We start from the raw sequence: 27995 nt of genomic DNA, 5'->3' as shown, positions 1-27995 counted from the left end.
GGAACCCAACATTGTGTAATTATAGCATGGGTTACTTTTCCCTATATGCATCACCTTGCACTTATCCACATTAAATTTCATCTGCCATTTGGATGCCCAATTTTCCAGTCTCACAAGGTCTTCCTGCAGTTTATCACAATCTGCTTGTGATTTAACTACTCTGAACAATTTTGTGTCATCTGCAAATTTGATTATCTCACTCGTATTTCTTTGCAGATCATTTATAAATATACTGAAAAGTAAGGGTCCCAATACAGATCCCTGAGGCACTCCACTGTCCACTCCCTTCCACTGAGAAAATTGTCCATTTAATCCTACTCTCTGTTTCCTGTCTTTTAGCCAGTTTGCAATCCATGAAAGGGCATCGCCACCTATCCCATGACTTTTTACTTTTCCTAGAAGCCTCTCATGAGGAACTTTGTCAAAGCCTTCTGAAAATCCAAGTATACTATATCTACCGGTTCACCTTTATCCACATGTTTATTAACTCCTTCAAAAAAGTGAAGCAGATTTGTGAGGCAAGACTTGCCCTGGGTAAAGCCATGCTGACTTTGTTCCATTAAACCAATAGTTTCATGGTCTGGGAAAAGTCAGTTTGAGCCATTTGATATTTGGCTGAGTTATAAGGAAAAGATTTACTGACAGTTTCTGTACTCTTAGAGCCGGATTGTGTTTTGTTGCATGCATAGAGAGCTGAACTAAATTGTTTGTATTTTGTCTTAATTTGGACTTTTCCATTGATAAACAGGCTGAATTAGCCATTACATGTGGGTGATGTCATCCAGCAGCATCGAACAGACTCATCTCGCCAAGATAATAGATCTTTGAGCTCCGCTAAGCATGTGCGGGAATTCCTGCATGGGCATTGTCTCGTGAGCCACCTCCAGTCATTTTTTTGTCTGAGCACAAGCACAGATGTGTACTCTCTCTCCACAATTTTTTTCTCTAAATTACTAAAATTCTTCATTTTTTTCATTAATTTTCTTAAGTTTCTGTTGCCTCCTGCCTCGACAGTCCCACAAAAGCACTAGTCAGTGCCAACTAAAATTTTAAAAAGCTGATACCATCAGTTTTTCTCCCTCTCTGAGAGCTTGCCTCCTTGAGATGTTGCAGAAGAAAGAACCCAACCATGAGTGGTTTCAAGCAGTGAATTTGTGGAAAGGTAATGTCTATTATCAATGGCCATTAACTCTGCTATATCTGCTTAGGCCCGGAACATGACCAGCACATCCGTCCATAGGCATTGTTATGCCTATGGACGGATGTGCCCTTGCTTACAATGCTCCAGGAAGAGCAATAAGGAACTGTGTAAATCTTGTGGGAGTTGCAGTAGATCCTCCCGCAGTGCAGTTGCATTTGCCTTGCCAAGGAAAGACCAGAGGAGCAGCTCATCTAAGTCTTCCCCATCAGCTCAGGTCAAAGCCTCAGAGTCGAGTTCTGGCAGTCGCCCTGTGTTGAAGCAAAAGCACAGCAGATGCAGGTATTGAACAAAAACAAGCACTCAGCACAAACTGTTTTGAAATATGTGGTGCAATCTGCATCGAAGCACTTGACACAAGATCCACTGATGCACTTGATGCCCAGAGTGTCGAAGCTGTTAAGGCCCAGTGCATCGCCTCGCTTGACGCACAATACATTAAAGTACTCAAAGCATTTAGAGCATGAATCATTGAGGCATTCAACGCTGACTGACCACTTGACGCAAATGACATTGGCACATTCCATCTTGGCATACTTAATGCCCGGCGGATCTAAGATGAAGCACCACACCCCCTTGATGCATTCCGAAGCCTCTTCACTTCGACTGCTCGATGCAACTAGATTGATGCATTCATGCCCTGAAAGGGGAGCGCATGGCACAGCTATGATGCAAGTGGCATTTCCATCAACACATTATCCCAGATTCCTCAATGCAATCAGAATACCATTCATCTAAACATGACAAGTCTAGATCTTTGAAATCCTAGAAGAATTCTACTGCATCCAAGTTGTTGATCCTAGCAGCTGCTCTACCAGTGTAGTTATATACAACATATCCTAGCTCTGCAGAGGAGGGCATAAAATTATCCCTTCCTCCTCCAGTTAGCAGAGCACTTCCCCTCACCTAGGTCATTGGCAGGAGGGTTCTATCTGGAGGCACCAGATCCTATATGCTCTGTAGTCCTCTTCACTTCTGTCCGTCCGCAGAGCCAATTGCGGGAACCAATCCTTCTATCAGAAAAAGATATGCCATTACCTACAGCCAGTCAGAGACCATATCAGTCGGTGGATCAGATTATGGTTTTAGTGTCCAAGTACAGAGTTCAACAGTCTCTGGGATTTGGTGTCGTGCAATTGTCACATCATTCAGTGATAGTTAAATCTGCAAAAAAGATGCTGATCCATTCCAATTCACCACCGGGAAAAGACCATTGGTTTCTAAACCAGTTTGGCAAGGAGGTATTCAATGCTGACTGCACAAATTACTTGTCATCAATTCTACATGGTGCAGTTTATTCATCACTGCCTGCAAATGCTGAAGCCTTTCCTTCAGCTATTCCCAGCCTTTTTTTAGTTCAGAAGAAGGTATTCACCATTTTCTACGTTTGTCTACAAAGTTTTCGATTCAGTTTCTAGAACCTCTGCATTATCTATAGGAGCAGGTTGTATGGTATGGCTTAAGACCAGCAGCATTCGAGAGGACATGCATGAGCAACTAATGGACCTCCCCTGTCTCGGGGATAACCTTTTTGTGCAAAAATTTAGGAAAACCATGACACAGATAAAAGACCAAAATGTAGCTGTACAATGCCTCTCAATGGGTCTTGTGCAGCCATCCCCAGAATGAGGGCCTTATTTTCATAGGTGCCCCTTCCAGACTTATCAACAGTACAGTCTTCAACTTCTTCCAACTCAACATCAGCAGCTTCTTTCTGCCAGGCCTAGACAAAGAGAACACAGCAAAAACCTACTCAACTGGCTCACCCTAAACTAGGGCTCAGTTTTTGATCCCTCCACTCAATCCTATCCCTTTGCTTCAGGCCAGGGGCAGAATCCAGCTTTTTGTGAATATGGACCTTATTGCTATGGACTCTTGGCTCCTTCAAATAATGCACTCTGGGAATCATTTGCATTTCTCTCGACTTCCACTTCCCTTGCATTGTTCTATGTTTCAGCCAGATCTGTTCCAACTCTCACAATTACATCTGGAAGTTCAGACAGCAGTGGGCAATAGAACCCTTATTTGTGTCCTAGAATACGCAGGGATGTTACTCCAAATACTTCCTCATCCCTAAGAAATTGGGAGGTTTGCGGCCGATTCTGGATCTGAGATATCTGAACAAGCATCTACTTTGATAGACATTCAAAATGAACTCCCTCAGCACAATTCTTCCCTACATTCAGAAGAGTGAAAGGATGTGTGTGTTGGACCTTAAAAATGCTTACTTGCACATACCCATCCACTGTTTGCACTGGCGCTACATTTGCTTCATGGTGGTTTCTACTTATTACCAATACAGAGTGCTTCTATTTTGCCTCTCAGTTGCCCCAAGATTTTTTACCAAATGCTTGGTGGTAGTAGCAGCATATCTACAATGCCAAGGGATCCAAGTCTTCCTTCATCTGGATGACTGACTGATCACAGCACAATCTCGGGAGGCGGTGATCAGCTTTCTGCACAAGTTATTCTCCTTGCTACAGAGCCTAGGTTTTCTGTAAACTTCAAGAAATTGAATGCTGGCCCAAATACTGAAATTTCTAGGGGCGTGGATAGTCACTATAAGAGAGAGAATTTCTACCTTCAGATAGCGTGACCATCATGCTCTCATTGATTTGCAGATTGCTCTCCTTTCAGCAATCAACAGCAAGATCTCTTTTAGTCATGTTGGGACACATGGAAGTGGCTGTTCATGTGGTTCACTAATTTGCATGCATATTCAGTGCCTTCAATGGGGCCTACATTCCCAGTGGAATCAACTAAGACAGCCCCTCTTCACGGTGATCCAGATTTCCCAGGAGATGGCTCAGGTGGTGGGTACAACCTTATGTCCTTCAAGAGGCTGTGCCTTTCTGTTAGCTTCCTTACAAATAATTTTGTTAACAGAAGCCTCAACAAAAGCTTGGTGAGCTCACATTGGCTAATGCCAAATCCAGGGAACTTGGTCTCCCAAGGAAAGTCAATGTCAAATCAGCCTGCTCATGAGCAGTAAACGCATTGATTGTGTTCATGCATCCTCTTCGGGACAAGAGCATCCTGATTTAGATAGACAACTGGGCCATGTTTTACATGAAAAAGCAAGAGGAGCAAATTCATGGACCCTCTGCCTGGAAGCACTCAAGATCTAGACTTGGGTGGGCAAGAATCAAGTGATACTGCAGACATATCTCCCAGGGAACTCCGACACTTTTGCAGGACAGCTCAGCAGAATATCTTATCCATACAAGTGGTCTCTGCGCCAATCTGAAGCAGACAAAATCTTCAAATTATGGAGTCAACCATCAGTGGACATATTTGTTTCACAGGCAAGGTAAATAGATTTTGCTCAGTTCTTCACAGCAAGCTAAGGCTAGCTCAGGATGCTTTCCTTCTCGATAGGGGAACTAACCTCATGTACGCTTTTCCACCAGTCCCACTCATAGCCAGGTCAGTGCAAAAAGTTCTTCAGGATCATGCTCAAGTGCTCCATCACTTATGTAAATAAACGCTAATTACGCTCACAAGTCATCATGAGGTCAGCTCCTTGACTCCCTCCCATACTCTATTGTATATAGTACTTTATCTTGTTCTCCCTCTCTTTTTTTCCTACTCCCAGTTAAGGCTTCCTTGTTATAATGAAACTTTATTATTTATTATTATTTAGCATTTTTATATACCGAAATTCATGTAACAGAGTTACAAATCAATTCGGTTTACATTTTAACATTAACATGCATGTAAGAATGCTATTACATAGAACAAGGAATATTTGACTTGGAACAACTAAAACTAACATAAACTAAAACTGGGAGACTGGTATCACCATAAACCATAAACAATAAATAGTGTGATTTTTTTGTGTAACAGGCTAAACAATAGTTAGACATGTAACCATCTAAACAAAAGCTAAATAAGGATCAGACTAGACAAACTGCGAGTTGATAAGCTGCAAGTAGGAGTGCTTATCAACTCGCTCCTTTTAATATATCTTTATGCTCCTTTTAATATATCTCTTGTTGATTGGTTGGTTATATTTACTGCTTAGTTCGATGTAAACCGAGTTGATTTGATTTGTATCAAGAAAGTCGGTATATAAAAGCCTTTAATAAATAAACAAATAAATAAACTGATCTTCTTAGCTCTAGCCTAGCCCAGGCAACCATGGTATGCATATCTCATACAACTTTCCAGCAGTCCTCTGGGGACAGGTCTGATGCTGTTAACTCATGAGAACAGAACTTTTTATCAACCCAACCTCACTGCCCTCAACAGCAAAGGTATTGAACACTCAGTAATTGCGAATCTTGACCTACCTACAGAGATTGTCGATATATTAGTCTCATCCAGAAAACTATCAACTCAGCAAAGCTATCCCTTCAAGTGAAATAGATATTCTAAATGATGTCTGCAGAATGCATTTGACCTTTTTTCATGTCAGCTTCAGCATCTACTACAGTACCTTCTTCTCCTTTTGAACTCAGATCTTGCCTTTCTTCGGTGTGAGTATACCTCAGTTTCATAGCAGCCTGCCATACTACAGCGGAGAGTAAACCCATATCCACTCATCCACTAATATCTAGATTCATGAAAGGACTGTTGCATATCAGACTTCCAGTTCAAAACCTCCTGTACTGTGGGAACTTAATGTGGCTCTTTCCCAGTTTATGAAGCCTCCATTTGAGCCTCTGAAATCAACTTCACTGAAATTTTTTACTTGGAGGAAGATTTTTGTAGTTGTGATCACTGCTGTTAGAAAAGTCAGTGAATTCCAGGCTCTTGTTCACTGTCCCCCATATCTGCAGTTTTTTCACATCAGGTTGACAACTTACCCCAAGTTTATTCCAAAGCTGGTCTCCACCTTCCATATCAATCAATCATTCTGCCTATGTTGTTCTCAAGGCCACATGCTCATGAAAACAATAAAGCCCTTCATACTTTAGTCTACAAAACAAGGATTCAGCCACATTGTCAAACCAATAAGCTTTTCATTTCCTATGAATTTAACCGTCTAGGAGCTGAGGTCACCAAGCGAATTTTATCTAATTGGTTGGCTGAGTGTATTCATCACTGCTACACCTTAGCAGTATTACAAATCACAGACTCTGTTAAGGTCCATCAAATGAGAGCTACGGCCTTCTCTGATACTGATCTTCATGAAGTGTCTATTGAGGACATAAGCAAAGCTGCAACTTGATTTTCAGTTCATACCTTCAGGTCCCATTACTGTCTTGACAACATCTCAAAGGCTGGCAGTAAATTTGAATAGGCAGTTTTGCGAAGCCTATTTTTACTATTTACTATAGACCACACTCTATGGTGGAGACTGGGTTGCTTATTAAGTAAACGCTCCACTGTAACCCTCAGCTTGGAACTCCCCTCTTGTAATGGCTAATTTAGCCTGCTTATTGATGGAAAACAAGTTTGCATACCATAAAGTGTTTTCCATAGATAGCAGGATGAAGTAGCCATGGAATATACACTGCCCTCCTAGAAAGTTGACTACATAGCTAGACTTAGCTCTGGTACTAACTGAGGAGGCTTACGAGGCAACACCTGCGCAGGAATTCCTGTACATCCTCAGTAGAGCTCAAAGCTCTACTATCTTGGAGAGACGAGTTCATTCGGTGCCACCAGATGATGTCACTACATGTAATGGCTAATTCATCTTGCTATCTATGAAAAATACCATTTACTGTAAGCAAACTTGCTTTTCCCAAAAGTTCATATTTTAACTGAGTATATCTGTTGAACTTCTGCTGATCTAGGGCCGATACAGTAAGGACACGTAACAAAGAGTGCGGCAGTGCCAGGCACACCCTCGTTTGCCGCGTGCATATTTTGGTTCACATACTGCTCGATTCAGTATTCAAATTAGATGCAAATCCAAGTAGCGTCCAAAGCGCGTCAATGAAGCGGTAGGCGTGCGCAATCCATCTTACTGTATACAGCGCCTATACAGTATCCAGGGTGCGCTAGTACCTGTCATTTCAAATGTCATTTGAAATGTCATTCCACCAGGTAAGTGGATGGTTCTTTCCTACAGACCCCGCTGCCTTGAGCACCCGGCTGGACGTCCAAGCCGGATGTCCGAGGTCGCGGCTTGGACGTCCAGCCGGGCGCTCAAGGCAGGGGGAAGGCCCATGAACGTCTGCCCGCACTGAAGCAAGTACCACACACTAGTTACTCACCGAAATACTCTTTCTTCATGTGCAGCTCCAGCTCCTCCTCCAGTTCCAGGGACTGGCCGCACAGGCTGGAGCGTGGACTGGCCCGCGGCGGGCCGGTGCCGTCAGCCTCAGGGTTGCCCGGGGCCCTGTAGCTCGAGTCCGAGTAGCTGGAGCGGGGACTGACATGCCGCTGGTCGTAGCCCATGCTGATGCCGCTGTTCCGGTTGCTGCTGGGCTTGCTGCCGCTGTCGTAGCCGGTCAGGTCGCGGCGTGCGTTCATGGACCTTCCCGCTGCCTTGAGTGCCCGGCTGGACGTCCAAGCCGCGACCTCGGATGTCCCTTGTGCGAGAAGCATTTTTTTCTGTGGATTGGGTTGGTTTGGGACTGGGCGGCTAAGTTCTAGCAGTCCTCTTTGTTGCTGGCATATGCTTTTTTTTTCTTTGCTGCGGGCAACTCAACCAGTAGTCAGTGATGACTCTTCGAGCGGTGGCATAAACTGCAGCGCGACAGAACAGATTCAGATTCAGAGAACTGCTGCTGGGCTTCAGCTGGGCGCTCAAGGTAGCGGGAAGCTGACTGAACACCACACTAACGCCAGGGTAGGCGGTAAATATGCAGGTTAAAGACACGGCAAATAAACTGGTTAAAAAGGCGATAATCTGGGCACACGTTACTGTATCGGAGGGAATAGCTAAATCGATCATTAACATATATACATGCGGCGGGCGGTGACGGATACGCGTCCATTTCAGCAAGCGGTAAGGACACGTAAAATCGGATACTGAATCGCGGGTTCGCCTTACGCGTCCAAATTGTGCATCCAAAGCGGGTTAGAAACAGGGTAACCGCGGCTGCGCTTTACTGTATCAGCCTGCTAGAGATTTCTCTCATTTGGCAGATTTGGAAAATCATTTTTAACCTTATTAGACCATATATTCTAGAACCGATCTCTTGATTGGCTGTAGCTTTTGAGGACATTACTTCTCTCTTTTTTTTTTTTTTTTATTGAGTATATATATAAACTTAACAAAGCATCCACTTTGCAAAACAGCAACTTGGTACATTACAATCTTAGAAAAGTAATAAGAAACAAGAAAAAGAGGAAACATAAAACACAATTGTAAATGTACCCATTAAACCCCAAGCGTAGAGGAAGGACAGCTTAACCAGGGAGAAATTTATTTTTAATTAAATGTATTTATTTATTTATTTTTCTGTACCGACATTCTATTCAAAATTTCACATCGGTTTACATATAACAGAACTGTCTTCAGTTAAACTGTTGAAGACAAAATACAGTAAAACAGAATAAATATAAATAATTAAAAGATCAATAATAAATTAAAAATATCAAAACTAAATTAATAAGAAAACCATTAGTGAAATGAGATATTGTGTTTCTAATGAAGGAAGGAAATTATAGCGTGGTATTGTTAAAAACATTTAACTTTGTGAGGGGAAAGCTTTCCAAAAAAGCCAAGAAATTACAAAGAAAACTCAGAAAAATATAGAAATGGCCTAATTTAAAAATAAGGCCCGCCACTATACTATATGGATGATTCAGATTTTGCAGATATAGATAGCAAGATCTTATTTGAATCTAATAAAGCCTTAAGTTGTTCTGGTATGTAGAATACAAAGTTGTCATTGTTAAACTTGACTATACATTTACATGAGTACCTCAGTAAGAAAGATGCTCCTATAACTCAAGTATCTTGGCGTAAAGCCAGGAACCCTCTTCTTCTTTCTTGTTAACTTTGCCAGGTCTGGGAATATCCAGACTTTCTGGCCCATAAATAGGGCATCAGATTTCTTAAAATAGCTTTTCATAACTGTACTTAAGTCATTTTCAGAGAAAAAAGATAATAATGTGGCTCTTCCTGATATTTCATAGCTTAATGACTCTAAAAATTCAGTAAGATTGGCCATATCCATAGCAGGTGTTGAAGCTTGAGGTGACAAACGCGATGGTAAGAAATATGCTTTATCCAGGGGGGAGCTGAATCTGAAGTAAACTCCATAACTTCTGAAAAATATCTTTTCAGTGTCAAACGCAGTAACTCTTCCACTACCCTTGGAAAGTTTAGTAGGCATACGTTTAAATACCTCAATCTGTTCTCAATAAATTCCACCTTCCTGTTTAAGGAACCACAATCCTAAATTATAGAAGCCTGTGCTCCTTTTACAATTCGAATCTCTTCTTCAAGTTCTTTAAATTTTGTAGAAATTTCCTGCTATTGAGAAATATTATTCTTGTAAAGATTATCCATTTGTTGAGATAAAGAACTAATCTTAGAGGCTCTGTCAGAAAAAGCTCTACCAAAGGTAGACATAAGGTCCCATAATGATTATAGTGTTACCACCGCTGGTCTCTCTGTTGGAAAGCATGGAGAGACAAACTCAGCAGCAAGCTCCCGGCTTCTACCATCTCGCAGTGGGTTTTATCAGAACAAAACAGACCAGAGTTACCTTCTGGGTTCAACATGGACTCCTGCACTGAAACAAACTGAGCCATGGCTCCCTCTGCCTCACCGATGCCGGCTTTCATTTCGGATCCCCTTGAGGGCAACGGCAAGGTTGTGCGTGTGGCAGGCGTTCATCCAAGAGACTGAGCGACCTTCATCCAAAGCTGGAGTAAGCTCTCCCTCGCTCCCCACAGCAGCCGGTTCCAAATTCCCAACACGCGGAGCCTTCGCCAAACATTGCTGAATCTTCATCTGCCTGGTTAAAAATGGGGATTCCTAGGGAAAAGATCTCACCTTCCCTTTCCTTTTCGGCAGCATAGAAAACAAAGCGCAGGAAATACAAATGCAAATTTGCAGAGCCGAACCGAGCGAGCAGTGTTTGGCGTTAAGCCGCCATCTTGGCTTCTCCCCTACTTGTCTTTTTTTTTACTATTAAAAAAAAATAGAAACATGATGGCAGAAAAAGACCATATAGCCCAACCAGTCTGCCCATCTGTCCAATTAATTTATCACTATAATTCTCATCACTTCCTTAGAGATCCCTTGTATTTATCCCATGCTTTCTTGAATTCAGATACTGTTTTTGTCTCCACCATTTCCACTGGGAGGCTGTTCCACATGTCCACCACCCTCTCTGTAACAAAATATTTCCTAAGATTACACCTGAGTCTACCCCTTTCCAATTCTTCTCATGACCCATTGTTCTAGAACCTCCTTTCCATTGAAAAAGGCTTGGTAATTGCTTCTTTTAGTTTGGCCCACTGTTCCACATCTCTTTTGTTCTCCCAGCATTCTAGTTCTTTCTCCAGGTACTTCCCCATTTCAACAAAGTCTGCGATTTTGAACTGCAAAACTCGGGTCTTCGTGCGACATCTCCGTATCCTATTTGTGATCTGAAACCATACCGTTTGATGATCACTGGTGCTGAGATGGGCACCCATCTGGACATTAGAGACATTATCTCCTTTAGTGAGCACTAAATAGAGTATAGCTCCCTCCCTCGTGGGTTCCATTACCATTTGTTTGAACAGAGCCCCTTGCAGGGCATCCACTATCTCTCTACTACTGTTAGATTCTACAGATGGGATTCTCCAGTCTATATCCGGCAGATTAAAATCCCCAGCAATCACCACTTCTCCCTTCTTTCCCATCTTTTGGATGTCTTCAACCAAATCTCTGTCAAGTTCTTCCATTTGATTTGGAGGCCTGTAAACCACTCCAATAAAAATGGATGTCCCATCATCTTTATTTTAGGTCGGCCCATAGTGCTTCTTCTTTGCCCCATCTTCCTTGCAGCTCAGATGCTTGGATATTGTTTCTGACATAAAGAGCCACTCCTCCCCCTTTCCTGTCCTCTCTGTCCTTCCTTAAGTTATAGCCCGGTATTGCCATATCCCAATCATGAGATTCCATGAACCACGTCTCTGTGACAGCAATAATGTCCAAGTCCGCCTCCACCATTAGGGCGTGCAGATCTGGGATTTTATTGCCCAAACTACGAGCATTTGTGCTCATAGCTTTCCAGCTTTTCTCATTCAGGTTACTGCTTTTCTTGGACTACTTTTGTGACTTATTTAGTTGAGTTTTGTTATCCACTTCACCTTTTTCCATTGCATTTGTATTTGGGAGGTGACATTCTTTCTGCCACCGCCGGCATCTAGTTTAAATGCCTTATGACATAGGATTTGAATTTATCTCTTAGGATCCTTTTTCCTGCCATAGACAGATGTAAGCCATCTTTGCCAAAGAGCTTTTTACTGTTCCATACACGGCCCCAATCCCCAATAAATCCAAAACGTTGTTCCTTACACCAGGATTTGAGCCATACATTGACGTTATTAATATGGCTTAGCCTCCACTTCCCCCTTTCCATGAACAGGTAATACTTCTGAAAAGGCAATGGTTGTCTCTTTGTGACTAATCTGCTTCACTAGAGACTGGAAATCTCTCTGTACCGCTTGGATGCTGTTTCTAGCAAGGTCATTGATTCCCAGATTGATGATAATATCAACTTTAGAGTATTTGCTTTCTTCTTTGATCGCTTTGACAATCTGATTAGCATTTCTGCTGGCCAATGATCCTGGGAGGCTTTTAACTGTAGTGTTTCCCTCAAAAAGAGTTCCCAGATTAGTGCCTCTGATGACAGTCACCCAGCACAATGAGGTTTTTCCTTTGGTTACTGATTATATTATGGAATTTCTGTATGCATTGGGTTTCTTCTTTCTTTTCGGATAACACTTCAATCTCTTTCACAAGAGCTTCTTCATTACCTAATACAGAGAAGGCGTTTTGTACTTGCATCACATGAAACAGCGTGTGTCTCCGCATCACAGGTCTAATTTTACCAGAGCCCGCTGTAATCCCGTTGTTTTTTGGGTTCCTTAATGCCCTGTGTGAGTGCGGGACAGACGTGGGCTGCACAGTTGTGAGGAATGGGTGTCTGTGGGTCATAGGTCTTATCCTACCTGAGCCTGGTAATGGGGAATTACTTCCTGAATACTATAAAGTGGGTGAAACTTCCTTTATTGCAGCTAATTCAAATTTAACTTCAGCCAGCTCCTTTTTCAAGGAAGAGAGTTCTGAACAAATGGGGCAAGCCCTAAGTTTCCAGATGAATTCCCTCAGAATAAAGGCTCCACAATAATTACATTGGACAGTCCTCATTTTGGTAAATTTATTTGATGGATAGCACCTAAGAAATTACCAAATTTCCTTGTTGCCAATTGTGTATTTAGGCAGACTTCTCCCATACCCGCTGGTCGTCGTGCCTTTTGCGGTTCCCGGTGAGCCTCATGGCAGCCTCTGGCTTCCAACAGTGCCCCTGGACTATGTCCCTAACGGATCCATACGAAGTATGCATCCTCTGCCTGGGGGCATCGCACGATGCTCGGGGCTGTGAATTGTGCGCTTAAATGACCCTAAAAGGACGTCTTGCCAGGTTGGATAAGATAGAGAAGGATTTTGGCTGGGGTAAATCCTAACCGTCCACTTCGGCATCGATGTCTTCAATGCCTAAGGACCGAGGGGAACCATTTGTCCTCCATCCCTCGGTGACCACTCTTCCCTGAAGTTTTCCAGGGGGAAAAAGGCTTTGGGGATCACCCAATCTCTGTCTCCTCCAAGCCAAGGACTTCAGTATCGTCTTCCTCAGCGCCAGGGAAGGCCAGGTCGAGCACCATGGGAAGTCTCGGAAGCACTGTCACTGGTCCCCATTTGCACACGGGGCTGGGCTCAGGCTGACTCACCCCTGAAGCGATCACAGCAAGAGGAGGCTCCATCCTCTCTCGATGCCAGTGACCTGAGGACATCCACACTGATTCCGGTGCCAGAATCAGTTCTCCTCAGGGTTCCAAGGAGGAGTTGGCCTTTTCCCTCTCCTTTCAGCCTGCCCTTTCATCAGAGGCTTTTGAGGCGGAATTGGAATGTCAGGTGCGCCTGGTGGTGGAATGTGCTTTGTGCAACAGGGAGCCGGTACTCCTGCCACCTGGACCGGTGCCTTCCCCGAGGCCGGTGCCTGCACTGATGCTACCCATTGTACCAGGGCTGGAGCCGTTGTTGGACTGTCTTGATGGTCTTCCTCAGTGCTCTCCCGACTCAGTTACTGCTGGCACCCCGTGATTTCTCGGTGGGGCATTGAAATGCAAGGCATCCGAGCTTGTCCTTGGGGATTCATATGAGGGCGAGGGTCCGTCGATGCCCCCCACTCCAGAGGGCCCTCTTGCCCCCATCTGGCACTGACTGGGTAACCAAGGAATTGGATCGAGGAAGAGCACTCGATGTCATCTACTTGGATTTCAGCAAAGCTTTTGATACGGTTCCGCACAGGAGACTGGTGAATAAAACAAGAAGCTTAGGAGTGAGTGCTGAGGTGGTGACCTGGATTGAAAACTGGTTGACGGACAGAAAACAATGCGTGATGGTAAATGGAACTTTCTCTGAAGAGAGAGAGGTTTTAAGTGGTGTACCACAAGGATCGGTGTTGGGACCGGTCCTGTTCAATATCTTTGTGAGCGACATTGCGGACGGGATAGAAGGTAAGGTTTGTCTTTTTGCGGACGACACTAAGATCTGCAACAGAGTGGACACGCCGGAAGGAGTGGAGAGAATGAGACGGGATTTAAGGAAACTGGAAGAGTGGTCGAAGATATGGCAGCTGAGATTCAATGCCAAGAAGTGCAAAGTCATGCATATGGGGAGTGGAAATCCGAATGAACTATATTCGATGGGGGGGGGGGGGAAAGGCTGATGTGCACAGAGCAGGAGAGAGACCTTGGGGTGATAGTGTTTAATGATATGAAGTCTGCGAAACAATGCGACAAGGCGATAGCAAAAGCCAGAAGAATGCTGGGATGCATAGAGAGAGGAATATCGAGTAAGAAAAGGGAAGTGATTATCCCCGTGTACAGATCCTTGGTGAGGCCACACCTGGAGTACTGTGTTCAGTTCTGGAGACCATATCTACAAAGAGACAAGGACAAGATGGAAGCGGTACAGAGAAGGGCGACCAGGAAGGTGGAGGGTCTTCATAGGATGACATACGAGGAGAGATTGAAGAATCTAAATATGTACTCCCTGGAGGAAAGGAGGAGCAGGGGTGATATGATTCAGACTTTCAGATACTTGAAAAACTTTAATGATCCAAAGACATCGACAAACCTTTTCCGTCGGAAAAAAATCAGCAGAACCAGAGGTCACGAGCTGAGGCTCCAGGGAGGAAGACTAAGAACCAATGTCAGGAAGTATTTCTTCACGGAAAGGGTGGTGGATGCCTGGAATGCTCTTCCGGAGGAAGTGGTGAAATCTAAAACTGTGAACGACTTCAAAAGGGCGTGGGATAAACACTGTGGATCCATCAAGTCTAGAGGGCGTGAATAAAGTGGAGGCATTCAAACACTGCACAGAGCGGCAGTAGCCACAGCGGCATTCAAACACTGCACGGACGGCAGTAGCCACAGCGGCATTCAAACACTGCACGGAGCGGCAGTAGCCACAGAGGCATTCACGGAGCGGGATGCCAGCGGCCAGTAGTTGGTGTTCCACCTTCACGGAGCGGAAGGATGGAGGGCTGCTATTTCCAAAAAAAATAAAAAATAAACAAAAAAATAAAAACAGGGGTGGGTAAGAGTATGGGGCAAGGGGGTGGCCTGCTTGTTACAGCGGTTGCTACCCCCAATTGAGCTGGATGTCACTTGGATGCAGATTCAAAGCTGCTCTCTAAATTGGGTGGAGGGGAATTAGGGCTGGAGGGTACTGGAAGCCAATAGTAACAGGTGGGAGAGAGAAAAAGGGGAAAAAAATGGATAAAGTGCGTAGCTTGCTGGGCAGACTTGATGGGCCATTTGGTCTTCTTCTGCCGTCATTTCTATGTTTCTATGTTACTGTCCCATTGGTTATCCTCCTTCCACCATGTCTCTGAGATGCCAATTAAGTCTGTCATGATGACAGACTGCTATATATTCTAATTCTCCCATCTTACTTCTTAAACTTCTGGCATTAGCATACAAACATTTCAGTTTGTTTTTTGTTTGTATTTCCATTCAGCTTTTTAATTGATAGGAATAAGTTAGAATTTTTTAGCTCAGGTGAGTTTTTAGTTACAGGCACTTGGACTACTTTTCTTATTATTGGAACCTCACTGTTGGGATGCTCTAATTCTACTACATTATTAGTATCCTTTGAAGATACCTCCCTCCGAACCATGCGCTACTGAGCTGCGTCAGGAGCATGGCGGCGTCAGAACCGTGTCAGAAGCTGGGGCCAGTTGGCGTGCAACATCAATCCTGCCCTTTGTTCTAGTTTAAAAGCTGCTTTCTCCTCCTGACTCATCTACAAGATGACTCCTAGTGGTTCTTGGACACATGGCAGTGGCCAACCATGTGGTTCCACTGATCCATCTTTACATCTGCTACCTCCGATGAAGTCTGTGTTCCCAATGGGATCAACTAACACAGCCTCTTTTGTCTCCATTGAAGATCATGATTATGAAATGAGAGGTGCAATGGGGGTTAAACCCATGAGTTCTTAAAGAAGGAATGCCACTTCAATTGCTCTCCTACGAAGTAGTTCTTGTGACAAATGCCTTCACCAAAGAATGGAGAGCGCATATTAGAACTTTTGGAACACAACGCCTCTGGATTATTCAAGAGAGCCACTATCAAGTCAACATTCTAGAGTTGAGGGCAATCAGATACATTCTAACAACTTCTGCACCACATCTTCAGGCAAAGAGCATCCTAATTCAAACCAGCAATCAGGTCACCATGTTCTGCATCAGCAAACAAGGAGGAATGGGATCATGGCCTCTGTGTCAAGAGGCCTTAAAAATCTGGCATTGGGCAGAGACAAATCGAGCTGTTCTTCAGGCCATTTATTTGCTGGGCATCTCTAGCACACTGGCAGATTGACTAAGCAGAATGTTTCAACCACACAAATAGTCTCTACAGCAGTTAGTGGCCGACAAACTGTTCAACTGATGGGTCTACCATTGGTGGAGGTGTTCGCCTCACAGCAGAACACAAATCTAAATAAATTTTGCTCATTTCTAACAAGCAATCACAGGTTAGCTCGAGATACTTTCTTCCTTAACTGGGGTCAAAGCCTAGTGTATACTTTTCTGCCATTATCGCTTATCACCAGAATAGTACAGAAAGTGCTTCAGGGACCACACTTGTCTAATTTTCATAACTCTGTCATGGCCCACACAAATATGGTATGCATATTTCGTGCAACTTTTCAGCAGTCCTCCCATACATCTGGTAATGGAACCTGCACTATTGACGAAGGAAGACGTGATATTGTAGCATCCTAGCCTTTCAGGCCTTGACCTCATAACTTGGATGTTGAGTGGTCAGTGATTGAGGATGTTTGCTTACCTATTGAAATTGTAGATGTACTTACCTCCTTTAGGAAACCTTCCATTAGAAAGAATCATGCCTTGAAATGGCACAAGTACACCAAGTGATGTTAAAAAAAAAAAAAAAAAAGCCTTCGACCCATTTTCCTGCAAGCCTAAGCATCTCTTAAAATACATGCTCCACCTTTTAACTCAAGCCTCACCACTTCAGTGCTATATAGCTTACCATATTCAAGTAGTTAGCAAACCTTGATTTCTTGCCTATGGGACCTGAATGTGGTCCTTTCTCAACTAATGAAGTCTCCTTTTGAACCATTGCAGTCATCTTCTCTAAAATACGACATGGAAGATGAGATTCCTAGTTACAGCTAGAAGAATCGGCGAATTCCAAGCTCTCATCCACAATCCTCTGTACATGCAGTTCTTCCACAATAGGGTGGTCCTTCATACCAGCCCAAAATTTCTTCTAAAGGTCATCTCTGCTCTTCATATATATCAATCCATTGTATTGCCTACATTTTATCTTAGGCCCCACATGCATGAGGACAAAAATGCCCTGCATACCCTGGACTGCAAAAGGGGTTTGGCGTATTACAAGAAACAAACTGCTACATTGTACCTTTATGTCACACTACTGTCTTGATACCCTCTTTTTGACTGACAGTACATTTGATCAAGCAGTTTTGCAACATATGGTCTGAAAACATTGTTTACAATAAGCAAACTCGCATTCCCATGAATGTCCATATGTGTCCAGAAAAAAACCCAGCAAAACTTAATGTCCAAAAAGTACTTAGCTCAATATTTAGCTGGTGATGGCTACAAAGCACCCCAAAATGATGCCGTGTTTCATCCAGTGCTGCATCAAGGGGGTGGTCTTACTGTGTCTCAATTCTATATATGGTGGCTTCAGTACTGCTTATAATCCACAATAACAGCCCTTTCCCAAGCTTTACATTACAATATTCTCTACAAATGGAAGAAATTTAAAGGGAATAGAAGTGACGTCAAAGCAAGAACAGGGGGAGGAGAAAAAGGAATTCAAAGTACACAAAATGCTATTTAGTGTATGCTCTTTCATGCCAATTACCTTAATGAATACCACTCCAGAAGTTCATTTTGTCCATGTGGTGTCACAGTTTGTAAAGAGTATTTCAAATACTGTTCGCTAAGATTGTCTCATTTGTATATCCCCTCCTCTCATGCTAGAAATAACCTGCTACAACAATGTCCACACCAGTTCTTGAAAACAAATGCTCTTTCTATATTCTGCACGGAACAATCAGGCTGACATCTTAGAGGTATGAATACAGCTTTTATGCTCAATCAGTCTCAGCTGCACTGGGCATTTCATATGCTCTACGTATAAACTAGGTTGCATGGACATTGTATCTAATAAAAGACACCCAAGGATGAACAGGTGGTAGAGCTTCTCAAAGGTACTACCAAACCTTAGACAAGGTGCGTCCATTCTGTACCTGCTAAAATCAAATTGACCGCATGCTTGATAAAACTCCACCGGAGTCGATTTGACCAATTTTAACTCAGGAAGCCAAGAGCAGACCACTATATCTTTTAAATTGTTAACTCTCCAGAAACTAAAGCCCTTGTTAGAACCGAACGATTTTAGATCAGTCCTTCAGGCGCTCCTATTTGCAAACATAGACTACTGTAACACCCTTTTATTAGGATTACCACTTAATGCTATCCGACCGCTACAAATTCTGCAGACTGCTGCAGCTCGTGGCCTAACAGGCACAAAAAAATGTGACCATATAATCCCTATACTCATATCATTACATTGGTTACCTCTGATTTATCGTATACAGTACAAAGCTGCATGCATAATTCATAATATAATCTATGGATCAAATACTGAATGGCTGAATACAACAATTCGCTTACACGTCCCGCAGAGGAATGTACGATCAGCCAACAAAGGACTGATATCAGTACCTACTGTGTTTCTCCGATAATAAGACAGGTCTTATATTCTTTTTTATCTCCGAAAAAATGGCTTGGGCTTATTTTCAGGGATGTCTTATCGGGGAAACATGGTACTAGGTATCATATGGCCGACCGGGATTTTATTTTGGCTGCCCCCCCCCCCCCCCCCCCCCCCCCCCCGAAACGATACCTGAAACTCGCCCCAACCCTTCAAATTTGATCAATTACAACAGGGTTGTAAAAGAAAAAGAAAAAACCCAAATCCACCCCAACCCTTCAAATTTATTTCATTGTACCACCCCCACCCTCCCGATCCCCCCTCCCCCCCCCCAAAAAAAACTTGCAGAAATTGCCTGGTGGTCCAGCAGGGGTCCCGGGAGCAATCTCCCGCTCTCGGGCCATCAGCTGCCAGTAATCAAAATGGTGCCGATGGCCCTTTGCCCTTTCCATGTGACAGGCTATCGGTGCCATTGGCCAGCCTCTGTCACATGGTAGGAGCATGTTACAGGTAAGCAACTCTGCTTTACTGTTTTTATTCTTGACATATCTGTGCTAAAGCACATTTAATATTTTAGGTAGCCTTTTTTTTCTTTAGAGATTTTTATTTTTTGTTTCAGAAGTATTTTCTTTTGTATGTAATCATGATGTTTATATTGGGGCCAGTTTAATAAAATTCACGTTAAAAATGTTAGCAAGGGTTTTACTTAATGTGCGCATTAAAAACAGAAGTCCCCACGGGATGCAGTAAGTTAATGGAATGCAAATTGCACAGGAGTAAAAAAAAAAAAAAAAAAGTGCATTAAATGGTCAGCCAAACTGGATTTGCTGCAGAGGCAGTGCTCACAACCCCTAAGGGAGGGACTCCTAGTCATTGCTCAGTGGTGACACCTAGTGACTAGATTCAGGTCCATGACTGCAGGATTCTGGAAGGAGCCCTGGTGCATAGGAAAAAAATCCATGGGAGGTTGTGAGCGAAGGCTCTTGGCGCAGGATTCCAGCCCTGGTTCTGATTGAACTGGAAGCCCAGAGGAGCAGAAGGGTCAAGTCGTCTTCTCCCACCCCTAAGAAATCATGTAGTGCAAATACTTTAATATTCCCTCAAGTTGTTTGTAAACAAGATTACTACATAAGCAGAATATAAGTAAATAAATAAAATTCACAGTTTAATTTGGGACTGCCATGCATGTCTCACAGATTATATGTAGCTCTGCTGCAACTGTAGTGAGCCAGATTTGCAGAGTACAACCTCAAAGCGAAATATCCAGCCCACAACAGATATGTTTCTCACAAGCAGCATGTCCTATAGCCACGTAACTGTTGCCAAACCACAGCTCTCAAATGTGGGGTGAAATTCTAAGAATCCTACTGAGGTTGCCTCGTGATATACCGGAATAGTTGCCAAGTTTAGCCTTATTTGCATATTCAGACCGTGGTAGGGGGGCCTGGCGAAGAAGCCATATCTGTGTTTACGTGTGTGTGCACACTACCAAATCCATCTATGCACCACAATGATGATGTCCCTCTTCTATTTATGGGAGGAATGTGTATGTTGTGCATCAAAATTGATTGACTTTGGGTTGACTTGGAGATCTTTCACAACACATTCACCTTTCCCCCGTACTTTTGGGTTTGCAAAATTTTCTCTCTTTGTATCTAACACCCTTCCTTCCTCATCTATTCCTTTTAGTCTTGTCTGATTTTTTTTGTAGCTAGCTGACACTTAGTATATACAAGTATCACCAAACTGAGCACTTTTATCTGAGGAAGTAAACAATAAATAATAAACCTTCCTCTCCCCAGCACCTTCCTGAGCAGAAGCAGCAAACCAGTCAGAGCAGCTGTTGCATAGTTTTCAGATAAGTTACCTTAGAGCACAGCTGCTTTCTGCTCTTGAATTCAAGTATGCAGCTATAGAACAAAATATAACTACATCTTGCTACACACTAAATTGTAAACCCAGACTGTTACTTTGTTAATAAAGAAATGTCATTTGTGTTTTTAACTAAAATCTGCCTGCCTGTCATCAAAAGTACATCTCCTAAAATGAGATAGCATCTGTCCAAAAAACGAACAAAATCCCTCTTCCACAGGAGTGCATGTGTGTATACTGCAGCCGTTAACTGAGGGAAGGGCTTAGAAAAATGGAAACGTGAATTTTATTTTAGCCATTGTTCAGATGGAGAGGAGGAAGGGGCATACAGCTGCACTTGTTCTGCTTAGTCATAATGAGCTTTGGATATGTAATCACATAGTAAAAATACATTTAAAAAGCTAAAACTTCTGTTTTTCAAGATTTTATGCAGCATCATGTGCATGTTCTCTCAGTTCAATATTTGCTCAAAGAAACAACAGTACTTTGTTTCGTTCTTGTTCATCCTGAGCCATAGATGTGTCGTAAATATGCATGATGGTTCTAATCCGACTGCCACTGTTGTGTGTATGTGATCTCAGGCAAATCCCTTATCTCCCTGTATCTCAGTTGATCTTGTGTATCTACAATGTAACAGACTAATGCACAGCCCAATCACTCCCTTCCTTTCCTTTCTTACAGCTGACCAAGTTTATGGAGACCAAGACATGCATGAGGTGGTTCGTAAACATTGCATGGATTACCTGGTGAGTTCTATATTGTTCAAACAAGATGTACTGAAGTAGCTGGCATCTCTATTTGAGAGTATAACATGGTCAAAAGGACATTTGTCTGAGAGCATGTGATGTGAAGAAAACAGTAACAGCAGCCTTGTTTGGCTTCCATCTTTTTCATTTATTATTTGCATAAAATGAATTAATTTTTCTGGGTTTTACACCTGTCATATGGTCAAAGAATCAAGCAACTAGTGCTAACCCTGTGGGTAGAACAAGTGACCATAATAAAATAGAAAGGAAAAAATAATAGTCTCAGAGAAAGGCATCTGGGTTGAGGAATTGCTGTCTGAAGAGAACAGAGCTTTCTGTTTTAGTGAAAGTAATGGGACCCAAATAAGTGAAATTGAGGACTTTATGGTGGCAAATCAGGAAAAGATTTTTTTCTAGAAAGAAAGCAATAGTTCACAGTCGACTGACAGGATGACATGGGAAATTGGGTGTGGTGTAATAACCTCTGAATTATGGGGCTGATCAAAAAGATTGAGGACCCCGATCCAGGTGCAGTCTTTTCTTTCTTGATTCTGAAGCTGTTTGGAATGCAGACTAAAAATGTTTACATTAAAAAGAGATCCATAGCACCATCCCTGACAGCCAATGACAGACCCTGAACAGTAAATGTACAGGTCCACAGTTTTGGCAATTAAAGTGTGTTAAACAGTGGAGTGCCTCAGGGACCGGTGCTTTTCAATATATATATATATAAATGATCTGGAAAGGAATACGACGAGTGAGGTTATCAAATTTGCGGATGATACAAAATTATTCAGAGTAGTTAAATCACAAGCAGACTGTCTTACATTACAGGAGGACCTTGCAAGACCGGAAGACTGGGCATCCAAATGGCATTTGAAGTTTAAGGTGGACAAGTGCAAGGTGTTGCATATAGGGAAAAATAACCCTTGCTGTAGTTATTTTATTTATTTATTTATTTATTTATTTAGTTTTATATACCGACAACCGTTTGCACATCGTGCCGGTTTACAGATAACTTACAACCAAAATATATATAGGCAAAGCCTTTACAAGGAACAGTGTGTAACATAAATGTAGTAACGGATTAATAACTAAATAACTAGGGGAGGGAGGGGTGGGGTGATCAAGACAGAGGGGGGGGCAGGGGGAGGGTGAAAAACAGATACATGAGGAAAAAATATGTACAGTTACACGATGTTAGGTTCCATATTAGGAGCTACCACCCAGGAAAAAGATCTAGGCATCATAGTGGATAATACTTTAAAATCGTCGGCTCAGTGTGCTGCAGCAGTCAAAAAAGCAAATAGAATGTTAAGAATTATTAGGAAGGGAATGGTTAAAAGAACGGAAAATGTCATAATGCCTCTGTATCGCTCCATGATGAGACCGCACCTGGAATACTGTGTACAATTCTGGTCGCCGCATCTCAAAAAAGATATAGTTGCAATGGAGAAGGTACAGAGAAGGGCAACCAAAATGAAGAAAGGCTAAGAGGTTAGGGCTGTTCAGCTTGGAGAAGAGACGGCTGAGGGGGGATATAATAGAGGTCTTTAAGATCATGAGAGGTCTTGAACGAGTAGATGTGACTCGGTTATTTACACTTTCGAATAATAGAAGGACTAGGGGGCATTCCATGAAGTTAGCAAGTAGCATATTTAAGACTAATTGGAGAAAATTCTTTTTCACTCAACACACAATAAAGCTCTGGAATTTGTTGCCAGAGGATGTGGTTAGTGCAGTTAGTGTAGCTGGGTTCAAAAAAGGGTTGGATAAGTTCTTGGAGGAGAAGTCCATTAATGGCCATTAATCAATTTTACTTAGGGAATAGCCACTGCTATTAATTGCATCAGTAGCATGGGTTCTTCTTAGTGTTTGGGTACTTGCCAGGTTCTTGTGGCCTGGATTGGCCACTGTTGGAAACAGGATGCTGGGCTTGATGGACCCTTGGTCTGACCCAGCATGGCAATTTCTTATGTTCTTATGTTCTTACTTGAAGCTGCCCTGAAGAGAAGAGTGATCACTTACGATGGAAGCAAGATTCATATTTTTCAAGATTTTTCTAGAGGCCTTCTAAAAAAAAGTTTCAAAATGTCCTTGAGGTGAAGCAAGAACTCAGGAAGTACAGTATTCCAAATGCAATCCTCCATTCAGCTCATTTAAAGATTACAGGAAATGGCAGCTCCTTTATCTTTATTTCTGCCAAAACCATTCAAAAATATATTGGCTAATGCAGAGAGAACATCAAGCTCAACATTTGCTATTATACTGGATTAGTTTCCTAGAGGTCCATATTCATTAGGGCTGGTTAGCCAGATAACTTGTCCCATATATTCAGTGAGAGAAATGTCCCACTGAATATACCAGCCTAAAGTTATCCAGCTACATATAGTCGGATACCTTAAAAACCTAACCGGCTATGTTTGAATATGTTTGATATCTTCAAAAGCTATCCGGGTATGTGGTGATCCTGTTAAAAAGGAAAAAAAGTGCACTTTGGGCCTCTGACCTTGACTCCTATCTGAGCACCTCTCATTTTAAAGTCCCCAGCAGGCCAGGAACCCCCTCAAATGGCAAGAGTATTAAAAAGAAATGTATAGACTGTGTTGGCCTGTCATCCTTCTTCCCCACTCTTTATGTTTAAAAAAACTAGTGCCTCCCTGGCACTCTCCATCCCCCTTACATGCTGTTGTGCATGTAAGGGGGATACCTTCCAATGGATCCTTTCTGTGGCCCGGGATCATAGTCCATGCCTATCCTGGGCATTTCCAGTGTAGCTCTCAGCAGCTGTGCTGGGAACGTAATGTTTTGGCATAACCTTACGCTCCCAGCACAGCTGCTGAGAGCTATGCGCAGGGACTGTGATCCTGGGCCACAGAAAGGGTCCATTGGAAGGTACAGAGTTGGAGGGGGGTGGGGGGGGGGGAGGCATGGCAGCATTTAAGGGGATGGAGAGTACCAAGGAAGATATAATCTATCTAATCTATTTTATCTATCTGTCTTGATTATGAATGTACAAATTTCTTTCCTTCTTATCCATGGTTCTTGTAGTCACAAATAGATTGCGAATGCTTTTCTCTTTCAGCTTATACAGTTTTATTTTGCTTTAAGCCTTAGTTCAGTGGAACAGCGAGGTTTATGAGATTGTACTGAATGTCTGTGTGTATATATGTATCCCCCCCCTTCCCCTGTTATAACTTTGGAATGGCTAAATCTAGCTGCACCAAATTTTGAGTGGTGTTAGGTGCCTGGAGGAGTTATCTGACTTTTTTGCTTTAAAAAGTTGGTAAAAGTTGATTTGCAGGGGCACAGGAGGAGCACGAAGTTGGCACTTTGGCCATAGGAAAGTAATGGGGGGGGGGGGGGGAGATTAACCGAGACCATCCAGAATGTCACATTTTCTACTGGTTGTTTTTATTTTACTATTCTCCGAGGACCAGCAGGATGATAGTCCTCACACATGGGTGACATCATCTGATGCGTCCATGAGGGATCTCTCTTCAGTCTCCTTTTTTCCGCGAAGTGGTAAGCCTCGCAGTTGATTGTGTCTAAAAAAAAAATCTTGGCTTTTAACCTGTAGAAAACTTCGTTTTTCTCAGTTTTTCGTGTTTATTTTCTAAAGGTCTGTCGCTGGGTCCCTCTCAGTGCCTCCCCGTAATGTACCCCAGTCAGGGTTTTCAGCGTTTGGTTAAGTTTCTTTTCGCAGTCGGTTTCCCCACCGTGGTGGCGGTGTCTCGGTGCCCGCCAGCCATAGACACCTGCTGCCATAGTTCTGTTCTTTCCCTTTTATTTCGCCCTGTAATGGCTATGTCTTATTTTCGCCGATGACCCCAGTGCCCGAGGACCATGTTGATCACCAGGCCTCATGATGTTTGCATATTCTGTCTGAGGGCATCGCATGATTTCCGCTTATGCACCCAGATGACCCCAAAGGGATGTCGTCTTCAACTTGATAAGATGGATCTGCTCTTTGGGTTCAAGAAGTCCAAGCCATCGGCATAGACATTGGCAGCATCGGAGGTTCACCAATGGGCACCATATCATAGACATTGGTGGGACTGTCCCGTTGAGGTTGACAGTGGATAGGGGTGTCAGAAACAAACCGCTTTCAATCTCCTCCGGTCTGAGGATGCCAGGTTAGTCATCCTCAGCTTCAGCACTGGGGAAGGACCTGGCCGAGCATCGAAGGAAGCCTAAGAAGCATCAGCACTGGCACGGGGATGCACCAACATTTACTGCATTGGCCCCAAAGCGACCCCATGGCAAGGGAATGCCATCCTCCATCGATGCCCGGGGTCTGCGACAGTCTCCACCGGTCCTAGTGCCAGTGCTAATCCTCCTCACAGGTCCGAGGAAGATCTGGCCTCCCCTCCTTCCTCCCAGTTGGAGTTGGCATTGGCAACGTTCAAGGAGGAGCTGGAGCATAGAGTCCAGGTGGTAGTGGAGTGGGCACTGCTGGTGCCGCCCATCCTTGTACTGCTTCTGGAGAAGCTCAGGGTGATTATTGGGGCAATACTGACCCAGCTAGCATCTGTTCTCAGGACGGCACTGGTGCCTGGTGGGGCACCGAGGCCTCCCCCTACTGTTACGGTGGTCATCACCAGTTCCTCTGAGGAGGAAGCTAAACAGAGGTCTATAGTCCCATGCCCAGTTCCATCGGTGTCTGCACCTCTTGACGTAGGCAGAGCATGTAGGGCCCCATCCCATGTGGCGTACAATGGGGATGAGGGTCCCTATGACCCCTGGGGAGATGATCAATTGGAGTCCTCCTTCGAGGACTCGGATGGTCTCACGTCAGACCCTTCTCCAGATGAACGAAGGAGGTCTACCCCTGAGGACCAAATATTCGCAGGTTTTGTGAGGGTGCTTGCGGAGGTCATCCCTTTTTAGCTTTTAACTGAAAAGGATGCCAGGCACAAAATGCTTGAGATCCTTCAGTTCATGGAACCTCCTAAGGAGATTGTGGCGGTCCCAGTACACGAGATCCTTAAGGAGTTGCTGCTGAGGATTTGGGAACACTCCCTCACAGTGCCTCCCATTAATAAAGCGGATGGGGTTTACCTTATCCAGAAGGCTGCTGGATTCGATAAGCGTCAGCTGCCTCACCAGTTGATGGTTGTCGAATCCGCCCTCAAGAGGGCCATGCTCTTTGACCCATTCCTTGGCACCCCCGGGGAAGGACCACAGAGCAATGGACGCTCTTGGGAGGAAGGTGTTCCAAGGAGCTATGCATATTTCCCGCATCGCCACGTACCAGCTCTATGGGCCAGTACTTGCGAGACATCTGGAAGCAGATGCAGGAGGTGGCTGAGTAATTGCCTCAACAGCAACAAGACACCCTCATGTTGCTGGTGCACAGGGGTCTAGAGTGCGGGAATCACAAGGTCCGTGAGACCTAAAATGGTTTTCGAAACGGCAGCAAGGGTCTCTGCAGCAGGAATCGGCACCCGCAGAATGGCATGGCTGCAGGTCTCAGATCTCCGACTAGAGGTACAGGAAAGACTTGCTGACGTGCCTTGTACTGGAGAGAGTCTCTTTGGAGATAGGGTGAGGGATGTGGTGGTCTAACTCCAGGACCATCATAAAACGCTCCAACAACTCTCCACCAGTACTCCAAACCCATCCTCCTCCTCTAGAAGGCCATCAAGGCCAGGGCCCAGGAAGTCCTTTTGCCAAAAGATGTATTGTCCTCCTCGTTCTCATCTATACTAACAGAGCTTCCATAGCTATCGCAGGCAGCAGAGAGCTCCCAAGCCCCAGCCAGCTCCTCGGTCGACTTCAGGGCTGGGGTTATGACTGGGCCATAGGGAGCATAAGACAGTTGCCCGTACCCAGGATGATGGACCGTTCGGTCAGGGCAGGCTGCGGTTCTTTACGAACCAGTGGCCCAATGTAACCTTGGACCAGTGGGTTCTATCCATTATCCGCCAAGGGTACCCATTAAATCTATTGGGTGTCCCACCAAATTGCCCTCCGTGCCCATTTTGGGAGCTGGAACCGCATCAGGAGGTACTACAAAAAGAGCTGTCCTCCCTCTTAATGACCAGAGCAGTTGAGCCCGTACTACCAGGGCAAAGAGAATGGGGATTCTTCTCCAGGTACTACCTGATTCCAAAGAGAACCAGGAGTACTCCGTCCCATCCTAGGTCTGAGGGACTTGAACACATTTCTTTAAAAAAAAAAAAAAAAGTTCAAGATGGGCACCTTGATCCCCTTTTGCAAAAAGAGTACTGGCTATGCTCTCTCGACCTAAAGGACGCATACACCCAGATCTTCCCAGGTCACAGGAAGTATTTCAAATTTGTGGTGGGAAAACAGCACTACCAGTATTGGGTGCTGGCATTCGGGCTTGCATCTGCCCCACAGGTCTTCATGAAATGCCTAGCCATTTGGTGGTGGTGCACCTCTGCAGACTAGGAGTGCATGTTTTCCCGTATCTGGACGACTGGCTGGTCAAGAGCACATCTCAGGCAGGGGCCACCAGGTCCATGCGCTTGACCATTCAGGTCCTATCTCAGCCTGTCACCTCAATTGGACTTCATAGGATCCCTACTAGACACGCTCAGGTCAAGGCCTTTCTGCCACACCAGAGGGCCGTAGCCTTGGTGACTATTGTGGTAGAAGTCCAATAGACCCAGCAGGTATCGCCCTGCCACATGTTGAAGCTCTTGGGCTACATGGCCACGACCCTCCATATCACACCCTTAGCATGCTTACACATGCGCCGAGCCCAATGGACTGTGAGGTCACAGTGGCACCAGGCCACTCAG

At 44.0% G+C, this 27995-nt stretch overlaps 1 protein-coding gene across 3 annotated transcripts in view; it reads left to right on the top strand.

Moving 5' to 3' along the window:
* Positions 1 to 27995, top strand: part of OTUD5 (OTU deubiquitinase 5) — a 260721-nt gene that overhangs the window by 127361 nt on the left and 105365 nt on the right. For all 3 annotated transcript variants that reach the window (XM_029610434.1, XM_029610423.1, XM_029610412.1), the window contains exon 3: positions 21161 to 21225. In XM_029610434.1, coding sequence (XP_029466294.1) covers positions 21161 to 21225 — 65 coding nt within the window. The remainder of the gene's footprint in view (positions 1 to 21160; positions 21226 to 27995) is intronic.

This window comes from Rhinatrema bivittatum, chromosome 1, assembly GCF_901001135.1.
Source record: "Rhinatrema bivittatum chromosome 1, aRhiBiv1.1, whole genome shotgun sequence".
Classification (NCBI taxonomy): Eukaryota; Metazoa; Chordata; class Amphibia; order Gymnophiona; family Rhinatrematidae; genus Rhinatrema; species Rhinatrema bivittatum.
The sequence above is the reverse complement of the archived record's forward strand: the minus strand, read 5'-3'. Positions and strand labels throughout refer to the sequence as shown.